The 26,550-nt window shown below is 40.8% G+C and overlaps 1 protein-coding gene across 2 annotated transcripts in view; it reads left to right on the top strand.

Moving 5' to 3' along the window:
• The window catches only part of RERG (RAS like estrogen regulated growth inhibitor), a gene marked incomplete at its 5' end in the record, with an annotated part of 106,267 nt that extends 89,969 nt beyond the window's left edge, over positions 1 to 16,298 (top strand). The window contains 3 exons of one of the 2 annotated variants that reach the window (XM_082014483.1): positions 953 to 1,009; positions 14,632 to 14,705; positions 15,418 to 16,298. In XM_082014483.1, coding sequence (XP_081870609.1) covers positions 953 to 1,009; positions 14,632 to 14,705; positions 15,418 to 15,825 — 539 coding nt within the window. In that variant the 3' untranslated portion in view covers positions 15,826 to 16,298. The remainder of the gene's footprint in view (positions 1 to 952; positions 1,010 to 14,631; positions 14,706 to 15,417) is intronic. The other variant, XM_082014484.1, reaches the window with a different exon arrangement.
• Positions 16,299 to 26,550: the final 10,252 nt, after the last annotated feature.

Genomic DNA, 26,550 nt, shown 5'->3' with positions numbered 1-26,550 from the left:
AGGGTTTTGAATAGTTGGCGGTGGTGAATGCTTTGTTTAAACCACTAGAAGTTCAAGGCACTGCTTAGTTTTAAATTAGAACATAATATCCTGACAAAACCTATATAGGTTGTTTTTAAAGGGGGTGGAGGGAAATTGAAAAAAATTATATATAAAGAACATAAGTAGCAAGATCTTAGCCCATAAATTGAAACTGAGAACTAGTTATCCAGTGGTCCAAAATCTGAAGCTTTATTTCTACTTCTGCAAATTCATTAATAGCATTTGTTGACCATTGGTTTAAAACAGTATAACTGATTGCTTCAAGTGACAAGTAGGCAAAACATCGAAGATAAATTGTTGCAAGGCAGGCATGCCAAAATACAGAAGTAAGCTATTTAGACAATTATATGTTTACCTTACAAGGTTTAAATTCTGAAGGGAAAGTTTTCAAGAACTAAATTATTTTGAACACCCTTAGTTTTGAAGCTTCAAAGGATCCTGGTTCAAAAACTGCCAACCCTTTTTCCACTGGTTATGGGAAATCTAAAGCATCCAAAATACTGTGTTTTTTCAAAGGTCATCTGCTTATAGCACTGTAAATGGGGTTGGTTTCACTTTTTAATGGTACAAGCTATTGTAATCAAACATAAAAAAACGAGTGGAAAAATGTTAGAGACTACCATCGAAAACCTCCAGGTATTCTTTGTCCTGCACTGGTACATGGGTAAATGATTAATGCTGTAAAGAGTTTGGGGTTTTTTTCATTTTGTTTCTCCCCTCCAAAAGTGTAAAGTGGGCCATAAACAGTGAAAATGTCTCAGCAGCCACAATAAGCAAAGCTGAGTTCTGCTCACAGTCCAGGGGAGCTGCTAACATGCCCATTCACACAGAAAAGTTTGCTGGGAAATCTTTAAAAACCAGGTGAGTTGATGACTTGTGCATCTCACCTGGAATCTTTTTGTTCCTCCAGCTCTTGTTGTACGCTTCCTGACCAAACGGTTCATCTGGGAGTATGACCCGACGCTTGGTAGGTTGCATTTTATTCTGTATACATGGTATGCTGTATATAATAGCACGGCTGAAGTAATGGAAAGTCATAGAGGTAAAATTCCAAGCCTCAGTCAACCTTTACATTTGCTGTAAAAAAACTTCTCTGTGGTCATTTAAAGCTGGAAGAAGTTATTACCTAAGATGGCAGAATAGAGCAGCAGTGGCGCACTCAAACAAAAGCAGAATTAATACATGAGGCACATTTCTGCCCACACAGAAGTCAGTGGGAATGAAATTGCATTGAAAGCAATTGCATTAGTATTTCACTCTGAAAATTATGTAGTGTGCAATTAGTTTTCTGCTTTTGGATAACCCAAACATCATCTGCTAGAGGATAAGATGTCTGGGATACAGATCTCAAAAATTCAAGGGGAAAAACTTTATAAGTACTTGCAGTCAACACGCCTACCCTTAGGTAAGTAAGTTTTTTGTCCTTACTTTCAAACATACAGCGCATCTCACTTTTTGGGTGACCAGATAGGGACACCAGTCATCAGGTGGGACACGTCTCCTCCACTGCTCCCACTTAGCTGTGTTGGGTCTGGCACTTTTGAGAAGCTGGCACAGACATCTCAAAAAAACCCCACCTGTCAAACAGTTGTTCTGTATTAGAGGCCTTGCTTGAAAATTTAGGCCAAGGTCCAATTTCTTAGTATTTCCTAAGTTAGCATATATTTGAATGCTCTGCAACAGGGAAAATCCGGGCCAAGAAGTCTGAGATGAGGCATTGACGTCTTAGAAGGCACCTTCAAAACCTCAGGACTAAGTGATTTGCACATCAAGTAAGGGGCTGGGAAATTTCCTTTTCTTCTACAGTTTATTGCCATCTCCTTCCTAACCTTTCTTCAGAGGCTCAAATACAGATCATGCAGTTAAATACCTATTTCTTTGTTAGGGTTCTTTCTCTAAGAGTCATACTAAGGAAATTGAGAGCGCCATAAACATGCACAACGATGCAAGTTTAATACACTATTGCACAACCCGGGCAGCCCTTTCAACAGAGCAAAGTATCCAATATCATACTAAGTATTGTCATCTGGTAGGATGAAGAAATGACAGATATCAGAAATCTCACCCTGGGAAAATAATTCTCAGAACAACCTGAACTCAAATACGTTCTCTTATCTGCTAATATCAATATATTCCTCAGTGAATTACATGTCACCTGTCTTCTACTGCACGGTGGGATGTTCAGTATAATGTTTTATTAGTATTATTAGGATGACTTCACATCTCTATCACTAATATATCATTTCAAGAACTTGACAATAGAAGAAGTATGTAAAGTGTTTTGTATCGGTGTAGTCGAAGTTCATTAATGTCTTACAGGGACACTCATGCAAAAGTATCCTTGTTGCCTTGTTTAAGCACACAAACTAAGTTATTAGCAAGCTGCAAGGTTTATTATTTTTTGCCCCATTATGAAGACACTATGTCCTTTTTGGTGTACAAGACTTGACATTTGTTTCTGTTTTACCAATGAATACAACTGCAAATTAACCATGCCCCTCAGACATCTAATCATCTTCTGTTTGCAACACGCCAAGCTTTCACAGAGAAGAGTCCTACCTCAATAAAACAAAAATTAAATCTCTTCTGACTTACTGAATTTTACGTTCTCGTTCAGTTTAGAGGATAACAGCTTAAATCATGTATTACAGTTATTATGAAGCGAAGTACTTTAAGTTGCTCAGAGGAAAAGGTTTGAGAAATGCAAAAACGAATAAACTATTATCAATACATTATTTCTTAATCACAGCAATCGCTGGTGGAAGCTGCCCACCAGAGAGTGGTTTTTAAAGTACTGTTTTTTCAAACTATGGATCACAACAGGATTCAAAGGAAGCTCTGACGTGTTAGAAGAAAAATCTCCTGAAATTCTAACTACTATTCAGACCCCTCGAGATCAGTCAGATAGGCACCGTACCTTCAAAAACTTTGAGAAACAGTGCTTTAAAGAACCCATTTCTGTCTTTATCATGATCATCCTGTGGCGATTTAGTGGCCAGTTACCTGTAAACATCACTGAGCTGAATTTACTGAGAACTTTTAGCTGAACAGGTTAATTTCGTCTTACCAGTTAAGTATCCTGTAAGTTCTTACTAGCTGTTGGGTGGGAAAAGGGATATCTATATATTCTACCAATATAAAAAGTTTAAGTTGTGTCAGTGAGACCCATTTGCCCTACAGGGAGAATATGTAGCTCTGTCAAGTAATTTTGAAAGGGCAGGAGTAAAACAGATCTGTCTAGCTACTAAGCAACATGAGGTTTTGCCAAAAATCACTGAGGCTGTGACAAAAATGTCATATTCATAGTTTATTTCTTATCTCAACTTTTCAACCACCCATTAGCCCTCTGACGCAAGGAATCCCCAGATAATTCCTATTTTTAGGAAAGCTTTCACCAAGCTGTACAAGACATGATGGAAATTCAACATTACCCTAAACTAAGCATCAGGGTAAAAAACCTTGTCCTCTTTTATTTCAAGGCTGGCACATTTTACCTGGAAAGGAAAAAACACACCTTATAAATATTCTGTACTACTGTAACCTGCCAGAAGAAAATGAAGGACCATATTTTTAGCAGCATCTGGATATATTGCTCTGTCTCCAGGAGCCAAATTAGAAAACACAAAATAACGTTTTCTGGCGGGAGGAGCATCACTGAACCTTGCAAGCTTTGGCACGTGGAGCTGCTGCTGAAGTCAGGGCTTTGCAGCTCTGACACCTTTGTGCATGATGTTGGATCTGCGCAAGCCTCGGTAGGACAGCTGCATCTTCGCACAAGTACACGTCACTGTGCTTTTTATTTTACTGTTCTCAGCCAAGGGGTAACAGCTGCAGCAAAGGTCATTTTCTGGGGAGCGTTAACTGTCAGCCCTCCCTTCTCCATCATTTCTGCTAAACTGGCGAGTCGCTGTCACCACCTTGGCGTGGGTTTTTTGTTTGTTTGTGTTGTTTTCTTTAAAGCACCTAATCCGGCTAAGTGGTTATCTGGCATTATCAAGGCAAACGAGTTTCCACTTTCAATCTTTATTTACACTAAGTCACACAACTATCCCACATGTGCAGCAAAATTAGAAGGTTCCATGAAAGAGTTCTCTGTAGAAATAGGCTGGAACCGTACTTAAAAAAAAAGACATACAGTTGTTTTCTAAAATATTAAATATATTAATTCAACATTAAACTTAGACGTCTTTAGCTCATTAAATATGTACTGAGAAAGGGGATCGGGTTACCCCATGAATTTCACCCAAATTCACTAACGTTTCTATGTTTTTAAACAGGACACAACTCGCAAACTAATAAGCAAATTCAGCGTGGTGTTAGAAGGCCTAAAAACACTTGGCCTGGCTAGGGCACTGCTGAAGCCACAGCATAAAAGCGCTTCGCAAGCGCACGCGGCCTGTCCGCGGTGGGTTTAATACAGCCCTGGAAATTTGTGCCATATTTCCGTTTGGCTGCGTTGAGCAGCACGAAAACAAGCATTGCCGTGTGCCGTTGCAGCGGCGCTTGCCAGGAAGGCAAGCTGACAATTTGCCTGCCAGCCAGGCGCCCGGGCTCGGGGCGGGCTGGCAGCCCGCGAGCAGCCGCCCTCGCGGCAGCGCCGCTGCAGGTGGTTCTCTCGGGGCTCGACCACCTCACTGCTGCCGCAGAACCGGAAGCGAATGAATACGCGACACCCGCCGGCCAACCCCACCCCAAGGCATCCCAGGGGGGTTGGCTTTTGGTGGCTGGCAAGGCCACCCAACACATCGTCCCGGGGGTGGGCATGGTCTACGGGAAGGAGCTTCAAGGCTGGGTGCAAAGACCGTTATTTGGCCACCTACCCTCTGTGGGTGAACTCTTGGCCTGAATGCAGGACTCCATGGACCTCAGTGACCCGGGGCTTCACATCAGGATTTTCAAGGCTGCTGTGAGTAGCTGCTCTCCTCAGTGCTAGTAAATAGAAACAACAGCCCGGATCTCAGCAATGTCCCCTGCGAGCCAGTGGCAGTGCCTGGAATTTAGGGTGCTCTCACCTGATGGACAGATATTGTGGTTTGCAATCAAACAAATGATACTTAATTGATTTTAAAATTGGAGATGCTGAATCAGTAAATCATCAAGGGAACTCGTCAAGCTTTTGGGGGGGGGGGAGCAGAATGAGCAAAAAAGGGAGGAGGAAGCCCAAAGAGTCATCACAGCAGTAGACGGACAGCACTGATGGCCTGCAGAATACTTCACGAGCAACAGCAAATTACCTGTCTCCATAAACCATGATGGGCAGGGACAATGTCCTGGATCAAATGATAGAAGAAGAAAATTCACCATAGCTATGGCTAAGTGGCGGCTTTTTAAAATGGATTTTGCAGTATTTCACTGAGAACATACTCATTGTTCTACCATAATCAGGACAATTTACCTCACTAGAAACAGAGCTGGGATATCCAAGATTAAAAGAAGAGGGGATTATGAACTGGATTGTGTAACTGGTTGTGAATGAACATTTTTACGTACAGTTGGGAGAATCAGGTGTTTTGAGGTACAGAGACTTAAAACAACCATTTTTGCTGTATAGGGAAGAAAACCAAACAAATAAAACCCCAGGGAAGCACAGGAGACAGGTTCCTCACATCATTTCTTGATTCTGTCTGATTTGTTCCCTGCAGTCTCTCTGCTGCTGCTTCACACCTATAAAATCCTTCAACTCATAGGAGAGTTGTAAACCCTTTAAGTAACTTTAAGACATTCGTATCAAAGGTGCACAGAAACACCAAGCCTTTCTCCAAAGACTGAATTTTAAACAAAAGTCTGGTTACAAAAATAATGGCAACCAAGGAGTTGATATTTTTATTGACCTTTCTAAAAGTCAGTTGGCTTTCTTGCACTACCCCTGGATGTCTTTCTCTAGTTGTTCACATATTTCATACAACTTTGCCAATCCTCTGAAAGGAAAACTCTCTCTGAGCAGGTAATCAGTAGAACAGTGCGTGACAGACTGGACCATCTATGAAGGCAAAGAGACAGAAAGCATAGGAGTTTATTTAATTTGAATGCAACAGAGAAAAGACTATTCATTACTTTGAAGGAGCATAAAGAAACATGAGTCTTAAGAAAAACTATAATTTTGCAAGGACTGCTAGATTAATAGGGGTATTTTTAAAGAGTTTCTTCCAACTATGTCACAATTTCTTTAAGTCACTCAGATTTTTGTTCACTGTTTTTCAGCTGGGAGGGGGGAAAAAAATAAGTTGGTGTTTCTATAAACATAATGCAACATACAGACAGCCCATAAGACACCATCAAACATAGGTAAAATGTGTAGGCATCAGTAAAGCAGCAATGATAGGAGATAAGGTGATACAAATTGCGGTCCCACTAAGTTGATTATGAAAGGCCCATGATAGCATGTTCTTCTCCAGCATAACATGAAACAGCCAAAGGACTGCAGAAAGTTACACTAGGTAAACATGCACCTGAGGGAGGGAGACACACTTCTGTTAGTGCCCTGAATTATCTCACAGCAGAGAACTTCATATCCTGTAGACCAGCTCAAGACTTAAAAATTTCACCACTGTGGCAAGATCAGCAGAAATCGCTTTGTGAAGGTATTGTTTATATTGGCAAGGAGGCTTTTCCCATTGGAAAGCTTGTTGCAAGGAAGGTTATTTCTGCATTAGAAGAGTAGTTTTGCCTATATAACCACATCTGTAGCTGGGGGTTCTGTTAGTAGAATGGGACCAGAAGGGAAGTTTACAGATATCATACATAATGTAATTAACATTACAACCCTAGCAAATATTGCTAGCCCGAGTTTCTTTTCTGCACCTGATACATACAGATCTGTATAAACAACATAAACAACAGAGCAGAGTGGGAATATACCCAAACCAGCTTCCATGAAAATGGTTGAGAAACAGAAACAGCTTAGCTGCGGGTACCAAGACCTCACTAAGAATAGTTTAGCAAGAGAGGATGCAAGAACTATCTTTCTGGGCTAACTTTGTGCCAATGCAGCCATGAAAAAGAGCTCAGATCCTTGGGTCGAAATACAGTTCTCGAGGACTGTCTTTGCTCTCTGGTTTATCCAGCTAACACATTGTCTGGACAGCTGGAACACCGTCTGAATACAAACTTTTCATCTCCAGGATTGCTTTCACTGCTGCAGATCTCAAGTTGAAGAAACACATGTCTTTGTATATTGTAGATTTCTAGTTTTCTTGACTCGTGGCTCACTCAGCAAGTTTGTCTTAATACTCCTGAAGGCTTACTGCCTGCCTCTACCATAAAAATACTAATTCCCAGCAGCACAGCCGAGAGAGAAACTGCCCAGACAGCAGACAGAACTTTTAACAAATGAGCCCATACTAAACTAAGTGTTAATAAATCATTAACTGATGGTCCCTTCAGCCCTAGGGTGTAAAGGTTGGCAGACCAGCAGCCCCAGGAGGAAGGCAGCCTGGGGAAGCCTCCCCTCCCAGCCCTCTCCTCCTGCCGCACAACAGGATACTGCAGTCTACACAGTGCCATAGACCAAATCATCAACATGCTTATGATTAAAAATAACCATTTTCCATAGTGAGCAAAAGAGGAGAGAGTTCTGCCATCATCTTGCAGAACTTCACCTTCTGGATATTTCATCTGAACACCCATGTTGACAACTACAGCTTATCCAAGCACAAGCTAGAAATAACATATGTGGTCCAGTATGGGCTTTCAGCCAAAGTGAGATGTAATGGTAGCCAACCTGGGGCTATGAGGAACAGCTGCCAACCTGTGTTTCAGGGAGTACCATGACAAATATGTATATGCTTCATACTTTGCTGGAAAACAGCCTTATTTTCATGCCAGACTCTAGCCATTAGTATCCTCAATTTTTATTAACAAAATTACTCATTCCTTCTGCCTCAGTGCTTAACAGATTCGGTCCTCAATAGTCCAGATTGTGCCTTGCTAGGGAACTTCCTGGGCTTCTGTTTTTCCCCTCCCTTCAAAACAGTAGAAACATTATTTAACTTGATATACATTTAATACGTTATATCATTTTTACTATACTCCTCAGCAGTAGGAATTTATACTGAATGCTTTATGGCAATGAACCGTGGAAGCATTTCTGATTTCTCTGAGGTGTTTGTGGGGAAATGGACTGGTATAGCCTAGAGCACATTAAACCCCCAACACTGGCTTCTGAAATGCTCAGAGACTTGAAATGATGAAATTGTAATTGAGAGCAGCAGAGGAAGATGCTTAAAATAACAGGGGAAGCAGTTATCTGAAAATGTGGTTTGTTTTCTTTCATATGAGTCTCAAGATGAAGATATTCCTGATGCCAGTAATAAAAATATTGCCATTTTACAGTAGCTCAACAGACAGCAAAAATCAGGAATAGCAGTGGCTGTTCTTGCTGTAGCTACAGCTGCAAAATATTTTGCCCCTAATTTTCTTGCTCATCATATTCTGAAATGTTCTCCAGATGAGCAGAAATTGCCAGTGTTTGCTTTTGCGCCTTCAGGAGAGCAAGCTTTTGTTTTGCTTGTTTTAGGTGTGAGAAAAGTTTCACTGGTTAGTTTTCATTTATATTGGCAGAAATAAGGTGAAACTCACAGCTTCGCTAACAAGGACTTCTTGCCACAATCAAACAAAAGTGTGTTGCAAAATATGGTTGATTTAGACTCAGACTTGTCGTGAGCATAATTCCCACCAGAAACTAATGCCTCTGCTTAGTGTTGTTGGCAAAATTAAACCAGAAAATTAAAAAAAAAAGAAAAAAAACCAGTTTAAAGCCTTGAAGCTTACTCCCTACTAGTTAGCACTGCTCTGGCTTTGTTCATATTGCTTTATCATGCTTTAACAAATCCAGTCCCCAGGTATCCATACATGTTTTCTCTGCCTATCTCAGCAAAAGCTGGATGAGGACAGAACCTATAGGAAAAGAAGTGTAACACCACTCCCCTTCTCCTCAAAAGAAACCCAGTCTTCACATGCAGGAGAAAAATCATATGCAGCAGAAGCCAACAAATAGACATATTTTTATTTCCCATTATTTATTTCCCATTATTTTAATAAGTATCTTCGAGAAGACTGTGTTACAGGATTTCTAGCTGGAGGCCAAAGTGTTATTTATTGAAAATATCAATGCATTAAGAAAAAATGCTCTTCTGTAGACTAGTTTTCTATCTATCTATCTATCTATCTATCTATCTATCTATCTCCCACGTGTTCTACCTAAAAAGCAAATTTGGGGGATGCAACAGATCCTTTCACAGCAAGATGACAACTTTATAGTCTATTGGGGCTACGCATGCACTAGCCATCTAGTTTCCTTCCCACTTCATTAAAAACAGGAAAACGTGGTAAAAACCAAACTGCTCACTAAGCAGCACACCTAATGAAGCTTCATTTCTTCTGAATTTGTTCTCCATATTTCATACTGCAGTAGCTGGTTTCTTTGCATCACAGCAAATGCAGCCTTGTAGAAGGCAGCCAAAAGAGACAAAGATGAAGTTAGAAAAGAAACTCCTTTGCACATCATCGTATCAATCCCAAAAGCAGTATTCACAACAGCAGACTGTATGTGCAGGCCAGAGTCCCTAGAGTTGAATTAAATATCACCACAAACAAATACCTTCTTCTTTCATACACATTTTGGTTTAAATTTGTAGCTTGACGTGAATGTTCATGTAGTGTGATAGTCATACATACAAAGCACATCACAGGTATTGTACAACCTCCTGGAACTTTTCCTTCTGTATTTCCAGACTCTTGGGGTTACATGTGCAGAAACACTTAGGACACTGAAGAGTCCAAGTCCAACCATCAGAGCTGTCAGAGTCACAGTTTCCTTTCAGTAATTTTCTTTTTACTACTTTTTCTTCTTTTACACATGACAATAACAATTGCCATAACAATGGCATATCATTTGATGGTATTATTGATAAATAACCCACCTATGCTTGTCTTTGAGTCTGTAATATCAGTTAATAAAAAGACGTGAGGATATACTGCATTAGCATTAGAAATATATTGTAAATACACAAGGGCAGTACTGTGGTTACTGTAAAACCACTGATGGCTGCAGAACAAAAACCCTCCTGTAACGTAAATAATGGATGGAGTAAGTAAGATTCAAGCAAGAAAAAAATACATTCAGCTGGATTTTGAGAAGGGCTGGGGTGGGGGAAGGAAGAAGGCAGGAGGCATTGAGTCAGGAAAGTACATTCAACTTACAGGGCTTTCTAAAAGGTGAAAAGTTCCTGAAGCAGCAAGGAAATGCGGAGGGGGTCAGATTTTACAAAGCCAGGCTGAAAGAAGTCTCTAGAGAACATACCAAACATCACCAGGGTTAGTAAATCAGGTAAACTGTTTTCCCCATGGGCTGTCAGAGTCACTGTTCTCTCGTGATAGAGACAGGTGCCATCCTGATGGATAGCAAAGATTGCAGAAGTCTAAGGGAGTTTGTTGAATTAAAAAAAAACCAGCTTTATTATGTAATCAGAAATAATGATGAGACATTTTAGTCTCTTAAACATACTGCTGCATTGCCATCAAACAAGACTTTAACCATAACTTAGAAGTTCATGCGTATTAGCTGTAGTTTTTGGTCTGGAAATTCAGCTGTAGTTATTACACAAAAGCTCTTTCTCTAGGTCTCTTGCGGTTCTCAGATCCAACTGGCTGAAAGCCACCATGAGACCAAAGTTTCTTTAGAGCGTTTTTGTATGTCCCTGTTTTATTAACCTTTCTTGACCAAAATCAACTAAAATTCTGAATGGAACCAAAGTTTGTGTCCCTCTGTACTTGAAAGCAAACAAAAGAGACCAGGCTGTTCCTCAAATTTACGTGTAAAATGGTGTGTGTCATTGTCCCATCTCAGCTGATTTGCCAACTCCTACTACAAGTGTTTTCCCTCAAGCAATAAACCTTTCTGATGCAAATATTTCCTCCCAGAGCTGTGACATATCCCTGATATAAATTGCCTGTTCAAAATAAACAAGTACTGAAAACAGATCTTTACATCACTGCAAATAGACCAAGATCTAGCAATTACTTCTCAGATAGTAGCTTTTCTCTAGAAAATATAATCTTCTATAACAGATATATTCAATAGATCAGGATAGTCCTGGACATACAGGTTTGGTAAATGACTAAGTCTAAGAGGCCAAAACTCTATTAAATGTGTCACAATAAGCATAGCGCAACGATGTGATGTGGTCAAACTGTGACTGAACATCATATCCATGGACAGTCTGTGGATCGTGTGCCTTCAAAGTTTTCTCCATATGTTTCACGGGGTTTTTTTCTTCATTTTTTAAAGTCATATTTTTCAGAAGAACAGGGAGATTTGTAACATGCTTATCAACCAACATAGAAAGGCCCAGGGGAGTTTTTTAATTTTTTTTGTCGCCAAATCATTATTTCCATAATTATTCAGCAGCTGTGGTCATTTGAAAATTTTATCCAGTTCCTATTAATGAATTATTGTGGCAGTGTATTATAGACTTAAACCAACCGCTACCACTTTCCAACATGTTTCTCAGGCCTTTTGACAGCTCTAAATGTTTCCGGAATAAACTTAAATTTTTCAAATGATGGGACTCTCAGAACCAAGAGTGGGACCTTGAAATCTGACATCAGTTTCCAAAGCCACACTCTATCAGCACCTTTGATCTTGTGTATTTAGAAGAATAGCACACCTCCAAACCAACAGGAACAGGTCAGATTTACTTACATTGAAACAGAGTGAACGACCAGATGTGACTATTTCCACAGCACAGACAGCGTCAGGCACACCATGGCTTGGTCAGCAGCAGCAGCTCCCTCACTCTGCTTTGAGGCTAGCAGTTTTGACACTGAGTCTACGAAGAGTAAAACACAGCTCTAAGGTTGCTTTTCTACCTATGAGGTTTTAGCCAGGTAGCTGTAGATATAATATATAGGCATCACCTGGTGCAAATTATATCCTGAAGCTCAGAAAGTTGCCTATAGTCATTTTGGGAGCCTATATCAGGAGGGCTGCCAGCACACAGTGTTATACTTTGCTCTTTTTACTTGACCATGGCAATGCATGGATAAGACATTTACAGCCTGGATTAATCTGACCAATTTTAGACTTCTCAGTGCTTTTGAGGTGTGATTCATCCCAGGAGAGAGATCAGACAAGCTATATCCAGCACCTATTTTACTTCATCCACCCTAATAGGACTCAAGGGTGCTTAGCTGAAACACAGACATCTGCATCGTCGATAGTTTCAGTTAGGGATCCAGCAGGCATCTGAAATCATCGTATTTTTCTCTAGATGCATGTCTCATAAAGCAAAGTGTCACAGGGAAAATGATATTAATAAATTCCGAAGCCAGGCAATGCATTTGTGAAGTACCGTGGGATTGATGTGAACAGACTGGAAATCACAACTTCAGTGCTTATAACTTACAAGACAACCACATTCTTCAAATGCTTCTGTTCCCTTGAAGGAGAAACTGTGTCTGTGATTACACCAAAAATTGCTTTAAGCATCCAGCTGTTTTACACTCCTCATTAAAATTCACCCAGCTACCACACATTCCAAAGCACGGGAACAGAAACACATTTACTAAGATATATTTACGCTAATCTGACCCAAATCAGTGCTACTCGTCCAGGATCAAATTCCATCCCAACATGAGCAGCCAAAGTGAGTTAAACTTGCAACATAAAGTGCTGCCAGATTCCTATTTTGAGAACTTGGGTATCATTTAAGAACCATGCTGTTTTTCCACAGTGAGCATAAGTCTACTCCTTGAGATTTATTCTCCCATTTCACAGGGGAGAGCCGTATGGCCTACCACACTCTGCCTCCTAAGGAGGACATTTCACAGATACGCTGCAAACATGGTTGGATGAGCGCTTTTTCAAGTTGTGTGGACCGATTCTCAACAGTTACTTTTCGAGCAGGGCCAGATGGTTGAAGGCATTTAAGCATTGCAAGGCCTAAAGAAGTAAGGAGCTAATATGACATTACTCAATCAGAGAGCCACCTCTTCTTCACAGCACTCTCCCCCACAGAAACAAAGCATAGATCTTATGTGACCTTGGATGCGGAATGCTACACAGGGAGCCCCAGCTTGGCACCAAGCATTTTAGCCACTGAAGTAACTTGCTGAAGGTGCATCATTGCAGCTTCCACACCAAACTAGAGCTCCTGCCTTTTCTGTTCCCCTGGGGGGTTTGCTGCAGCTAGGAGGGCGTGCAGAAGGGACAGGTAAGACACACCACTGAGAGACTCAGCTGAATCTTACTCTGCGGTGTGGGTGTAGCCTCAGGATCACAAAAGTGGAACTCCAACTTCTTCAAAAGCCTTGCAACACTAAGCAGAAGGGGTATTTACAGCCTTAAAAATCCCTGGTCTTCATTGCCTGAAACCCTGCAGCAAGATTGCTTGCCATCTGCCTAATTAAATTGGCCATTTGTCCCTGTTAGAGGCAGCTGTGCTTCTTAAAGCAATTAAGGTGGCACAGGAGGGAAGTGACATTTTTGGTTTGGGAAGAGAGTGTTTGCAGCACTGACAGCATTGAAACATTCATCACTATTGAAGAGGTGTCATTACATGCAAGTATGTAACGAAAAAAGGCATTCACCAAACACGAGCCCTTTCAGAAGTTCAAATTCAAGAAATGTGTTTTCTTAAAGATATCCTTCCTTCCTATTGAGGAGATTTGCACCAAATAAAATAACTGTGTCTCTGACAATGCAAAACGTACGTAGTCACTGGCCGCAGTCTTAGAGCGTACGCATTTGCCTTTTGATATAGGACATCTGTGAGCTAGCAACAGTAATAAATCCAAAGGTTAGTACAGATAATTTTCCAAGTTTTAGGTCAAATGCTATCAAATTTAACTTATCAGCTCATTAAAACAAGCCCTTTTGTCATTAGCATTCTGATTAGTTGCCTGGTTCTAGAACATGGGACACAATAAATAGGTTCCTTTTCTGCCTGTAGTATAGGTGAATGCTTGGTGCCCACTGGTTATCCTTATAAATCATACACAGGGAAATCACTGCTTGAGCCCTTGCTAGAAGAGAGGAATGTGATGATTTCAGCGTGTTTCGAAGAGACATTCCTAAAATAGCTAACTGTTCTGTAATTTTATCGCAGTATAAGGCCTGAGCTTAGTGGTTAGGTTCCCTGATCTGCAACTATACTGTTTTTGATCTTGTCAGTCTTCAAGCTACGCAGTGACGGTCTTTTGAGCTGACTACTTTGAGAACAGCAGTATTTGTGTTTCATGGGTGGGAGCCTTCCCTATGAGCAAACAAGAAAAATGGGCTGCAGCCTTGCAGAGCTCTTTGCCGCAGGAAACTCTGCCCTTTTGTTGGGTGCAGAGTGCAGCATCCACAGGCACAGCCCTTTGTAGGTATAAGACGTGGGGAAGAAAGAGTTGTGCCATATGGGGAGAGGTAAAATAGTCACCACTGTAGAAAGGAAGACTTGGGTGTGCTCTGGAATGGCTGCAAGAGCTCCAACAAATAAACTTTAGTGAAGCTGTATGTCATGTCTCAGGTCTTGTGCTGGGGTAGCTGTAAGACACAAAAGAGTTACCTTCTTTTAATACATTTCACCAAATGTGTTCTTATTTTAGAGTCTACATATCGTCACCAAGCTACCATTGATGATGAAGTGGTTTCCATGGAGATACTAGATACAGCTGGTCAGGTGCGTGGGTACATGTACTATTATCCAATACCTTGGCTCAGACAGACAGCAGGGAAGGGGAGTGCAGTGGTGACAGCAGTGTGGTGGGTGGCAGGTGTGCTCTGCTTGTGGGGACAGAGATTTGCTTCTGAGCAGACCTCCCCCTCCACCACCATCAGTTTGCTGCTGGCCCCAGCATGCTAAATCCAGACCCTTCTGCAAGGGACCCTGCTTAGAGTTTTCAAGCACTGGAAGAACAAACAAACTCAGGGTTTACTCTGGGATTAAAATGATTTTGTTCTCATTCCTTGGCTCAGGGCCAACCCAACAACATGTTATTATTATGTATGAAGTCACAGTCTATTTCTACAGTCAAGTGATGAGGCCTGACAGCCTCAGTCAATGATTCCCATCAAAGCAAAGAGCAGTTTTACCATAGCCAGGTTCCCCTTCCTTTCAAAGCATGGCAGATGCTCACGCTGCAGTCCTGTGCAGTTCATGTGCTGGATATCATCCACCAGAGACCCTGTTCCAACTGCCTGCTACCAGCCTGCCCACAGGCAGCCCATGACACTCTGGTAGATCTCCTGTGCTACGTGATAAAAAAGATGTGCATAAAATAAAGCAGATGTACATAGCTTTGCAGGCTTTGGAGGATCAACATCTATCTGAAGGCCTGGTGTCTTCTTCATAAATCAAATTCCTAAGGCTGGTGTCTGTCTTTTCAAAACAGGAGGATGCTATTCAGAAAGAAGGACATGTGCGATGGGGTGAAGGCTTCGTGCTGGTTTACGACATCACAGACAGAGGCAGCTTTGAGGAAGTGCTGCCACTTAAGAACTTGTTGGATGAAGTTAAAAAACCCAAAAATGTCACCCTGATTCTGGTGGGGAACAAAGCAGACTTGGATCACTCCAGGCAGGTCAGCACAGAGGAAGGTGAAAAGCTGGCCACAGAACTAGCATGTGCTTTTTATGAGTGCTCTGCTTGCACAGGAGAGGGCAACATTATGGAGGCCTTCTATGAGCTCTGTCGTGAGGTACGGCGTCGAAAGATGGTGCAGGGCAAGACTCGGAGACGAAGCTCCACCACCCACGTCAAGCAGGCAATTAATAAGATGCTTACCAAAATCAGCAGCTAAAAAGAGCTGTACTAAGCCAGAGAAGCATTTTAGAGCATATTAGCTTGAAGTAGGGATGAGGCAGGCAGAGCACATTTAATTAAAAATGGTCAAAGCTTTGCAATTAAAAAAATAGAAAAGACAAACCACACCACTTTTTTGAGTAACACGGGGTCAGACTTTTTTCCTGTTTCAAGATGTATTTAGCCACACTGCTTCTGGCTAATGTGGGGAAAAAAAAAAAAGGAAAAAAAGCAAACTCCAAAGGACTAGATGATTGTGGGGATTGGCACTGACAGAGTGTCTTCTGCTTCTACAAGGCTGGCTCCAATCCCCTGCAAGTCAGTAGTGCCTAAACATCATTTCCAGCCAGCCAGCTGCTCAGTAGCCGTTGGAGAGTAAGATTCAGTCCTCAGTCCATCAACAACCATCACAACTGGTGTTCTCAAGGACTGAATATACATAGAGGCTGCTGTGTTTTACCGGAAAGTGCATCTGACACCTTTCACCAGCTCCAAATTGGCGCATTGTGTGCTTTTACTACAAACTGTCTTTCCTTGTTGTTATTTTTGTCAAATCTATGAGTGCTGATGTTCTTAGCGAGGTATGCAAAAAATATGGGAAGGGTCTTTTTCATGGAGCGTTTAGCCAGCAAGACACACATTTCAACAGAGCTGAAATTCAGCTGCTTTTCCAGATCCTCTGAAAACGCAGAATTCATCAAGAAATGATCAGCTAGGCCAGTGGCACTTCAGCATTTCCCCCTCGAAGTGCAGTCCTGTGCTTGAGGAAACGGGAGTGTATGTGTTGGGAAATGAAACTGAAAAAATAACCATATTGCTATTGATTTAGTTATGGGTAGTTTTTAGCTTTTGTTTACATTTTTGTTTTGGTCTTATTTCAATTCAAGTAGTTCCTCTTACTCAATTTTATACTGAAGAAGAACTAAATCCATGCGAAGGCAAGCATTTAAAGTCTAAGCCCAAATGTAAATCAGATGTGAATGGCCTCTACCATATCAAAAGGCCATAATTTCCAGCTGCTTAAACTTCCAGATTTGCTTGAAGCAGTCTGTGGTTTAAACCAGTGCAGTTTTTTGTGACTCTATCTGGCATCTTCAATTGAAAGTGCATTTTATCAGATTTTCGGGCCTGGGATAAAAGGTACCCAGTTTTTTCTCCTCCCTCATGCATCTCATTTAAGCCAGCTGTCAAGTTTTGCCTTGTTACTTGGCTTGTTAACCGTATGCAAAGAGATGCAAGAACCAAGACTGAATGACTTTCATTCAGATTGTGCTTGTCTCCCACCAGTTGTGTTGCATCCCTTCTAGGCAGCGTGGTGTGAAGCTCAGACTGGCATCATGTAGAACCACAGCCAAAGGTTGGGAGACAAATGGGAGTATTAGCAGTATTCTCCTTTGAGGAACAGACCTCTTGTAACAACTACTTACAACTTTATTCTCCACTGCTTTGTACTTCGTGTGGTTATTTGCCTCTGTGAGGAAGTAACACCAAAAGGCTATCGAACGCAAATTGCCACAGATGCAGGAGAGTGAGGATATCTGGCTGGATAGCATTTTATACAGTTATAGGTAGCCACATAAGAGGTGGAACTGTCTGGAGAATCAAGTCAGTATATCCCTATGGACAGAGAAGAGTCCCAAGTCAGGACTTTTCAAAAGGATTCACTTAAAGAGATTTTGCCAAAGTAAATTTTTTTAAACGTTCTCTCACCCATATCTTTTACCCAACCAGCATAAAAGAACATCACATTCAGGTGTATTTTTTATTTGTACTGTTGTTTATTTTCTCTGTTTCCCCCATTCTAGATAGCAAAAATTCATTCCACTCTTCTGGAATCAATATCTATATTTTGGTCCTCTTGTTCAGATATGTTGCCATACACCAGCTACACACACTGCAATGGAAACTTCACCATGTGCTTCTGGGCAGGAGGTTCTTGCAACAGGTGATGTCACTATCTCCATGACACACCTGTTCCCAAACTATTGGTCTGATCTCTAACTTTTGTTAAAAAAAAAAAAAAAAAAGTGTTTTGCCATTTTTAGTCCTATTAGTAATGCAGAATCAATAAGGGTGTAAAAGAAAGAGCTAGTGCCTCTTCATGCACCAGTAGTCATAAGCTGAAGGTCTGAACTTGCAGACATGTCTCTTACAACATCAGGAGCCAGAGAGAGCATTCCACAAAGTCATTCTGTTATCTTCCAAATCAGTGCTGTTGCACAAATCTGAAGTAAACAAAATCCTTACCTGCAACCCCATGGCAACATAGCTGATGAGGAAAGTCGTTATGTCAGTATTCTAAACAATTGATTTATCCCTCTGTAAGACAACTTCAGCAGTTCTTTTCTCTGAAAACCTTTCTTGGGTTTCAGAGTAAAGCTGCATTTAAAATACAAAAAAGGTAGTATATTAATTACAAGAGAAAATAAATTAATCGTATTCATATTAGGAGAGTTGACAGGAAGGAGAGGCTAAGTTATGACCCTAATACTTTCCAAAAGAATCCCAGCAAATTATATCTTCTGTTATAATGTCTGTATGGAGAAGTTATAAAATCCTGGTGAAAGAAAATGTTCCACTGTGAAAACATGACTTGTTACATAAAGAACCTCTAATAAAAATAGTAACATTCCTTTGCAAAGACTGAATTTGGAAACTGCCGAACATGATAAACACTCAGTCAAAAAGGAGGCTACTATTTTGTGACCTTTCCTCCCACAGAAACACAAATTTCTTTACTTAATTGCTCATTAATTTTTTTCCTCAGTGTAATGGGCTGCTTGTCAAGCCAGTTATAATATAGTATATTATAATCTGTTGTTACATATTACATTGTATTAAATGCAATCTGATTTACTGTTGCTCACACTGTTGCAACATATTATTGGCTATACTATAAATGTGTCATGTTTCTACAATGTGCAAATTGAGCCAAAAAAAGTGCCCAAGCATTGAAATGGCCAAATGCAACATGAACCCACTTTCAGTAGTCTCTCCGCAGCAGACATCAACAGTTTAAATTCTGTTTCTACTGCTGCTGTTTAAATGTACATGCATGACACTAACATTAAATTCCTCTCCTCTGCCCATTATAATTTCTGTGGAGAAAAGATGGGAAAGACGATAAGCAAAAAGGGGGCAGCAAGGTGAAATGGATACTTGTTACCTACAACAAGTTGATTGTCATTTATGAAGTTTTTAAATATTTATCTTCAATTGTTGAAGAGTTAGTCATGCCCATGCTGCAAGACCTGGATCAGGACCCAAGACTTCCCTAGAACTTTGAGAATCTTCACATCTCGGGGTTCGGTGCAACCACAGATGGAAGTGAGCATCAGCCACTGGGTTTGCACCTGGATCCAGACAAGTTGTCCCCAAACCTGGGGATAGTTGCATCTGGCAGTTTGCTACAAGGCTAGTTGATTTTTATATATATAATGATCTGTATGCATTTTTACATTAAAAATATGGAAGCTTGTGCTTGTAGATAATATATAAGAAAAAATTAAAAATAAAAATTAAAAAATAGTGCTCTCTGTACTGAACTCAGGCATTGATCTTCCGTTAGTTGTCTCTGAAGTGTTGTCTTCCAGCTTTTAAGGGCCCAGTTCCAGAAGTCCTGATTCAGTTTTTATTTAATCTTTGTTTAAGGAAAACAAACAGTGAATTTTGCCTGAATAAGCACTTCAGCATTTGGATCAGTTTATTTGAATTTCTTTGGCTGCTAGACCTGGAATCGGGAGGTTGGGCAGCTTCTACAGTTAAGCACAGAATCAAATGTCCTTGCTAACTATTTCAAGGCTGATCAAAATAGCTACAGTGCCAGGGTTATTAAATGACCTCAGTGAAACCCACCACCTAAACTCTGCCCAGCCAACTAAATAACATGGGTCTTTACCCCAAGCTTCTCAGGTAAAATTTTGAGCTAAGAGGTCTGGGAGATGTTTGCCAGTGATTCGGACAGAGACAACTTTTCACCTGCTGCCAGCTGTGCCCCTTTCCCAAGAATAATGGCACTGTTGTGTAAGGTACATTATATCAATGGTATACAATGACACATAGTGTGCGTATTAAGCTATAGCAGAGGAAGCTTCATCGCAGAAGAGGGGAACCAGCTGTAATTCACTCTCTTGTTTTCCTCCAAACCTGGGCCGAGTAACCCAAAGCATAATCGTAAACAGCTGAATGGCAGTGGGGGTGTAAGAATGACACCTCTGGCAGAGCCCTGCATGAAATCTGGCTGCAGGATCTATGCTGTGAGGTGAAACCTCCCAAAACTAGGTAAGGTATCCTTCCAGTTGCTGTCTGCCTCTAGCACTGCAAGGCAGCCTTGAGTTACGTCAAGCTGCACTATAACTTGCTCCAGTCAAAATAATGTTTCCTGCAAAATAAGTAGCTGCAGTCACAAAGGCTATGTATAAACAGTGTTTGGGGTTCCTTTTATCTTTCTCTTTAATGACTCAATCCATTTGCATATCTTGAGAAGAAAAGAAAAAAGAGGCTTTAAAAAAGAATCCTTGGTATTTTGATGTATCTGCCGTTATGTTCTTTGAAAAATTAAACATACAATGAAAACAGTGTCATCTTAGAAACTCTGATGTTATGCACTTTATTTCCATTATAGATGCCAGGCATTAATTACTGCAGGGTTGTGAAAACACAGAGCAGCGGCTTGATGTCCCATGCTTTGCAAGGTCAACAGGAGGCGATAATGATGGCTTGTGCGAGGCCAATTGAGTCTGGTTTCTGTAAACACAGTTCCACATGAGGAAAACTATTACTGCAGATCACAGCAGCAAGAGACAAGCTAAGTTCCCGGGGCAGGACTCTACTGACTCCAGCGGGGTTATGCATGGGACTGTTCAGGCCCCTGGTTCACAGACTTGGTAGCCAACATGTGGAGAAAACACAGTAGCCAATGTCTCTCATCCAGAATCTCACCTCCATTTCTGGTCTGAAGTAGACCAGTAGGAAACTGTGAGGAAAGTTTAGATTGCTGACTATCATCCATTAAATTGGAGAATATGATTGGGGTTTGGCTTTCTGCCTTTTTGGACTGGTCTCTTTCACCTCTGCTAGATTCCCCAAAGCAGCTTTTTTTTCCCCTCATTTTCAGAGAATCACAGAATCATCAAGGTTGGAAAAGACCTTTATCTTAAAGGTTGGTCATCAAGTCCAGCCATCAACCCAACATCACCAAGCCCACTAAACCATGTCCTGAAGTGCCATGTCCACATGTTTTTTTGAACACTTCCAGTGATGGTGACTCCACCACCTCCTTGGGCAGCCTGTTCCAATGCTTGACCACGCTCCCAGTACAGAAATTTTTCCTAATATGCCATCTAAACCTCCCCTGGCACAACTTGAGGCCATTTCCTCTTGTTCTGTCACTAGTTACTTGGGAGAAGAGACCAATACCCTCGTCGCCACAACCCCCTTTTTAGGTAGTTGTAGAGAACGATGAGGTCTCCCCTCAGCCTCCTCTTCTCCAGACTACACAACCTCAGTTCCCCCAGCCGCTCCTCATAAGACTTGTGCTCCAGACCCCTCACCAGCTTCGTTGCCCTTCTCTGGACACGCTCCAGCACCTCAGCGTCCTTCTTGTAGTGAGGGGCCCAAAACTGAACACACTGTTCAAGGTGCGGCCTCACCAGTGCCGAGTACAGGGGCACGATCACTTCCCTACTCCTGCTGGCCACACTATTTCTGATACAGGCCAGGATGCTGTTGGCCTTCTTGGCCACCTGGGCTCACTGCTGGCTCATGTTCAGCCGGCTGTCAACCAGCACCCCGAGGTCCTTTTCTGCCAGGCAGCTCTCCAGCCACTCCTCCCCAAGCCTGTAGCGTTTCATGGGGTTGTTGTGACCCAAGTGCAGGACCCAGCACTTGGCCTTATTAAACCTCCTACAGTTGACCTCTGCCCATTGATCCAGCCTGTTCAGATCCCTCTGCAGAGCCCTCCTACCCTCCAGCAGATCAACACTCCCACCCAACTTGGTGTCATCTGCAAACTTACTGAGGGAGCACTCGATCCCCTCATCCAGATCATCAATAAAGGTATTGAACAAGACCAGCCCCAAAACTAAGCCCTGGGGAACACCACTTGTGACCGGCCGCCAACTGGATTTAATGCCATTCACCACAACTCTCTGGGCTCGGCCATCCAGGCCGTTCTTTACCCCGAAAAAAAACTGTGTTTTAAAATAAGTGTTTTTTTTAAATGGCAGGTGTCAATATGCTCTGATATCCAGAGGTGGTGTATGGGCCAAGAGGCTGTATCGCTTCTCGGAGGTCCCTCTCACAGAAATGCAATATTTACAAATGCCTCTGGATCTAAATTCTTAAAGCTGAACGCAGCTCCTCTGAAGAGTTGGAAATATTTTTTTTTTATAAGCAATCATCTCATAATTATAGTACAGACCCATTTGTCAAGTACCACTGTCCTAAACCAGGTGAAATATTCTGTATTACTAGGAGCAGCTATGTCCTACCATGAAACATTAACATGGAGAATAATAAAACTATGAAAATAATTTGTAGACAGACCTCAAATTACACCTTGCAGACTAAACCTACACATTTTTTTCATTTTTAGTTTTATTTATGTGGTATCAGGAATTTACAGAACCTCATTCCAAAATCCAGCAAGTTCTAGTTACTAAGAATACATCAGTATTTATTATCAAACTACTTTGTCAGTACACATGGTTTAACTCCATCCTGCTTCCTCTAGCCTACTCACAGCTGTCATTGCTACAAGGAATACCAAGACACAGAAGGAAATTTTGACAGGAAAAAATGTAAATAAAAGAAATAATAGATAACCCCAAGGGGACATAACCTAAATAAAGGTGGAATTCCAGTATTCCTGAAAAGCAGTTGCAAGATTTATATATTAACACTGGTATACACATGATCTGACTAAAATAAGTAATTGGAGAAAGTTGAATATTTTGAGGTTTTGACTTGGGTTTGTTTCTTTTTGCAAATCTAACTGAAAAGAAATAACATTATTATTTTGCAACATACATTAGGGCTGGTAACACCAGGTTTCAGATATCCAGCTGTTAATAAAGTTTCTGGATTGTTCAGCATTTCAGGGTTAGTTTTTAAGTTATGGAAAACAAATCTCTCAATAATTTTATTTGGTGTTATCCCAGCTATACCGTTCATGATTTGTTTTAAACACAATTAGCTGCAAATAGAGGAATGTGACATTTTTCTCAGGAATTCAGAAGCATAATTTTCCCTGAAATCTTAACAACTGAAACATGGATAAAAGAGTATATCAAGTAATGCCAGCAACATATTGGAGCAAAAATCTCACAGGTTCTGTGCAAGCCCTCACAGATCAATGCCACTACAATATTTCCCCCATGTATGAGTAGTTTCTCTGTGCAGAGCTTTCTGTAGTTCTGCAGATCCACACAAAAGCCTTTGCTAGAGCAATGAAAATTGACACTTGGTATCCAAAAATCTTGCATATTGTAAGTACAGATATAATCTCAACAACATTCATGTAAAGGTTCAAACTAAATTCAGTGCAAATCTGGGATAGAAGTTTATATCTACTCCAACCCCAATTATTTCATTTGTGCACTCTGAAAGCAGGGTGTACTTCCCCTCCTACAGGAGAATTCAATGCCAAAGCAGTGAGTGTTATCAACAATATTAAATACACATAGTTTTATTACACAAAAATGTACTTAACACAAATCCATAAACAAAATAATATCTCTGTGTGAACTGAAAAGAGCAAACGGATGTTGGATAAGTTCTATAAATACTAAATTTCTTTTAGTAGACCTGTGAGCTGCCTTTTTTCTTCTCTGTTTTTAGGTATTTGAAATAACCACAATAAGTGTGAAAAGTCTGCAAGTTCCTTTAGGGGCTTTCTCTGAAGGACAATATTTCTCTGGTGTGGAGTTAGAACATTCCAAGTTTATAACTCAATAGGAAACATATCAGGAATGACATCAGAAATTACAAAAAGTTATTATAGAGAGGGAGAAAGGTAGGAGAGAGATCTTCAGAATTCCTAGAAAAGAAGCTAATTAAAGCTCTCTGAAGGACTCTGACATTTATACATAGTGATGAGCTGCTATCTGAGGTTTAATCTCAGATTCTTTTAAAATAATTATTACTGCAGGGAGGAAAAAAGAGATGTATGAGATGGTACGTTTTAGTAGCAGGTCATCAGGCCTTCACTTCTGGCTAGGTTTGTCATCATTCTGAAGCAAAGAGTTAGTTACCAGCCTGATTTCAGACAATTTTCCCAATAAAACCTATCAATACCCCAATTTTTGCAAACAGATGTCAGTAGAATAAAGGGCGGAAGACTGAAAGATCATGGTGTTTAATTTACCTTCGTAGCCCTTGAGCATTTCTTGGGATTTTAGAGATGGCTGCAGACAGAAAACCAGAAGGTACTGAGCACATCCGTGACACAACAGGCAAAATGTTCTGCCACGCTTTGCCCATAGGTTGGCCCAAAGTTTTCGCCACCAAATTCTGAGTTGTCTTTGTCCTCTTCAAAGAAAAACTTGATAATTTTTGATGCAAAAAGTTAGTGATTTGAGGGTGGGTTTGTTGTTTGTTTCTTTTTAATTGAAACATTTAGAAAACATTTACAAAAACAATCCCCATCACACTTTAATTTAGATATTGCGGTGATGAGCTCAGTGAAAATATTTAGATAGCTGCTTAAGACAGCTATTTCTCACAAATATGTCAAAAAGTAAATATCTGTGAGAGCGGTATTCCAACTTTTTTTGTGAGCTCATACACAATTTCGTATACTCTGTAGTTCTCTTGTATTAACTGTTTATCAGTAGGCGCCTCATTCTCAGACATTCTTGTGGGCTCCCATAAACCTTTATTAAAACAAATTGCTTTAGATAGTTGCATAGAGCATGTAATGGTCTCATAGATTATGTGAGTATTATGAGGCTGGTAACTACTGGTCTAGTCGATTTTCCACATTCAGGGATGTGTAAAAGGAACTATAGTTATGTCAAGGAAAAAAATTAAATATTTTTTAAATTAATTTTTTGTTTCAGGAGTCCGAGGATTAAGATATTTATTCTTGGTTATTTGGTTCTTTTTTTTCTTAATATTCTGAAATGTCTCCTTTTCAGTAAAGGAGGCTGTGGAGATGTGTTGAAAGAGATTCAGCTTAACTTTTAGGAAAGCTAAACGAAATACAGAGGTCAGAGCCAACATAATGCACTGACAGCTCATAGTACTCTGACAGTGACCAGGAGGAAAAAGCAATGTGTAGTTCACTACCCACGGTCACAAAGCAGTCAGTATGTTTCAGATGGAAGCACGCCATATGCTTTGGGTTCCATGAGTTGTTCCTTCTGCCTATCTAGCTCAGGTCTCAAGTCAGAAAATAATGTCTATATTGTCCGGAGCTCATTTACATCCATTCACACATTTGAATGTCTGTTTCCCGTTTAGATGGCACAGAGATCCCGAGGACTCTGTCCCGCTCTGCGCTTACTTGGGGATCCAGTGGGGAAAGTTAGTTGCTGACCTCTCCATTGCCCTCCTCAGATTACATGATGCCACCTTGTGTTAACGTGGCTGGGGCTGGGCACCCCATGTCACTAGTCACTGAAGAAGGGGTGGAACAACACCCTGAGGCTCCCTGAGCCTCCAGAAAGAGATTTCAGACAACTCTTCACTGTGTCTCAAAGAAAAGTCTCTAATGCAGATGCTTTCTGAGAAGCAACACACCACCTCAGTGGGGTTTGCCAGACACAGATCTGCATCATCACGGGGCTTTCATGTGGCTTGACAAGACATGTTCTTGGCTACACCACTCGGCTGACCAACAACTCCAGCTGCAGATGATGTCTCTTAATCTATCATCTGTGCTTGATTTACAACCACAGCATGCTTTTCAACTTAGAGGCAGAAAGGCTATGCATTTTTCACACATGGTTCTTCATGGATTTGATCCAGTTGCTTCCGTGACCCAGTCTGAACTTTGAAGACAAAAAGCACAAAAAGCGTGGTGTTTTCAACATGCAATTATTGTGGCTATGACGTTCCAAGAAGGAAGTAAGCTGCTACTAATTACATGAAGTGAATATGCATCAATGGCAGACTTCGGTAGTAGTCACAGAAAGTTTTCAGAAACTCCCAAAGACTGGTGAATGTATCAGTAAGGCTGTTGAGAGGCACTTTTCTGAATTGATTTTTCTGTTCAAATACAGAAAGATACAGCAGGACAGGACTAGAATACATAATAATTCACTGCTTAAAGACCTGCACCAAAACTAAGTTCAGTTTTCAGACTGCCTCAGACTTCTCCCTTTTGAGACCTGTTTCATAGTTTATGGTAGTTAATAAAAATCGTTGCTGGTATGTTTTCAGGAGCTTTGGGATATGAATATTTACCCTTACACTTCTGTTCCCTTAAATGGATGCAAGGGATAACAGTTTATTGACCCCAAATCCCTTTCCATATTTCTATGGTATTATCATGTTAAATAGCTATAGAACTCTTGGCATACTGGGAACCCAAACTCCACATCTTGGACACAGTAAGCAGTAAGATTAAAAATTAACATCAATCATCTCATCTAAAAACCACAGTGAATCCATATCAGACCAGTCATGAACAAGTCTATCTAATTGCCCTACTGTCTTAAAAGAATTGCTGACTTTATTCCGTTAGTAGATAGGCAGTGATTTGTAAAAGCTGTCACTACAG

This window comes from Phaethon aethereus (genome assembly GCF_964289735.1).
Source record: "Phaethon aethereus genome assembly, chromosome: 1".
In the NCBI taxonomy this organism is placed as follows: Eukaryota; Metazoa; Chordata; class Aves; order Phaethontiformes; family Phaethontidae; genus Phaethon; species Phaethon aethereus.
Note: the sequence above shows the minus strand (reverse complement) of the source record. Positions and strands in the feature narration are given on the sequence as shown.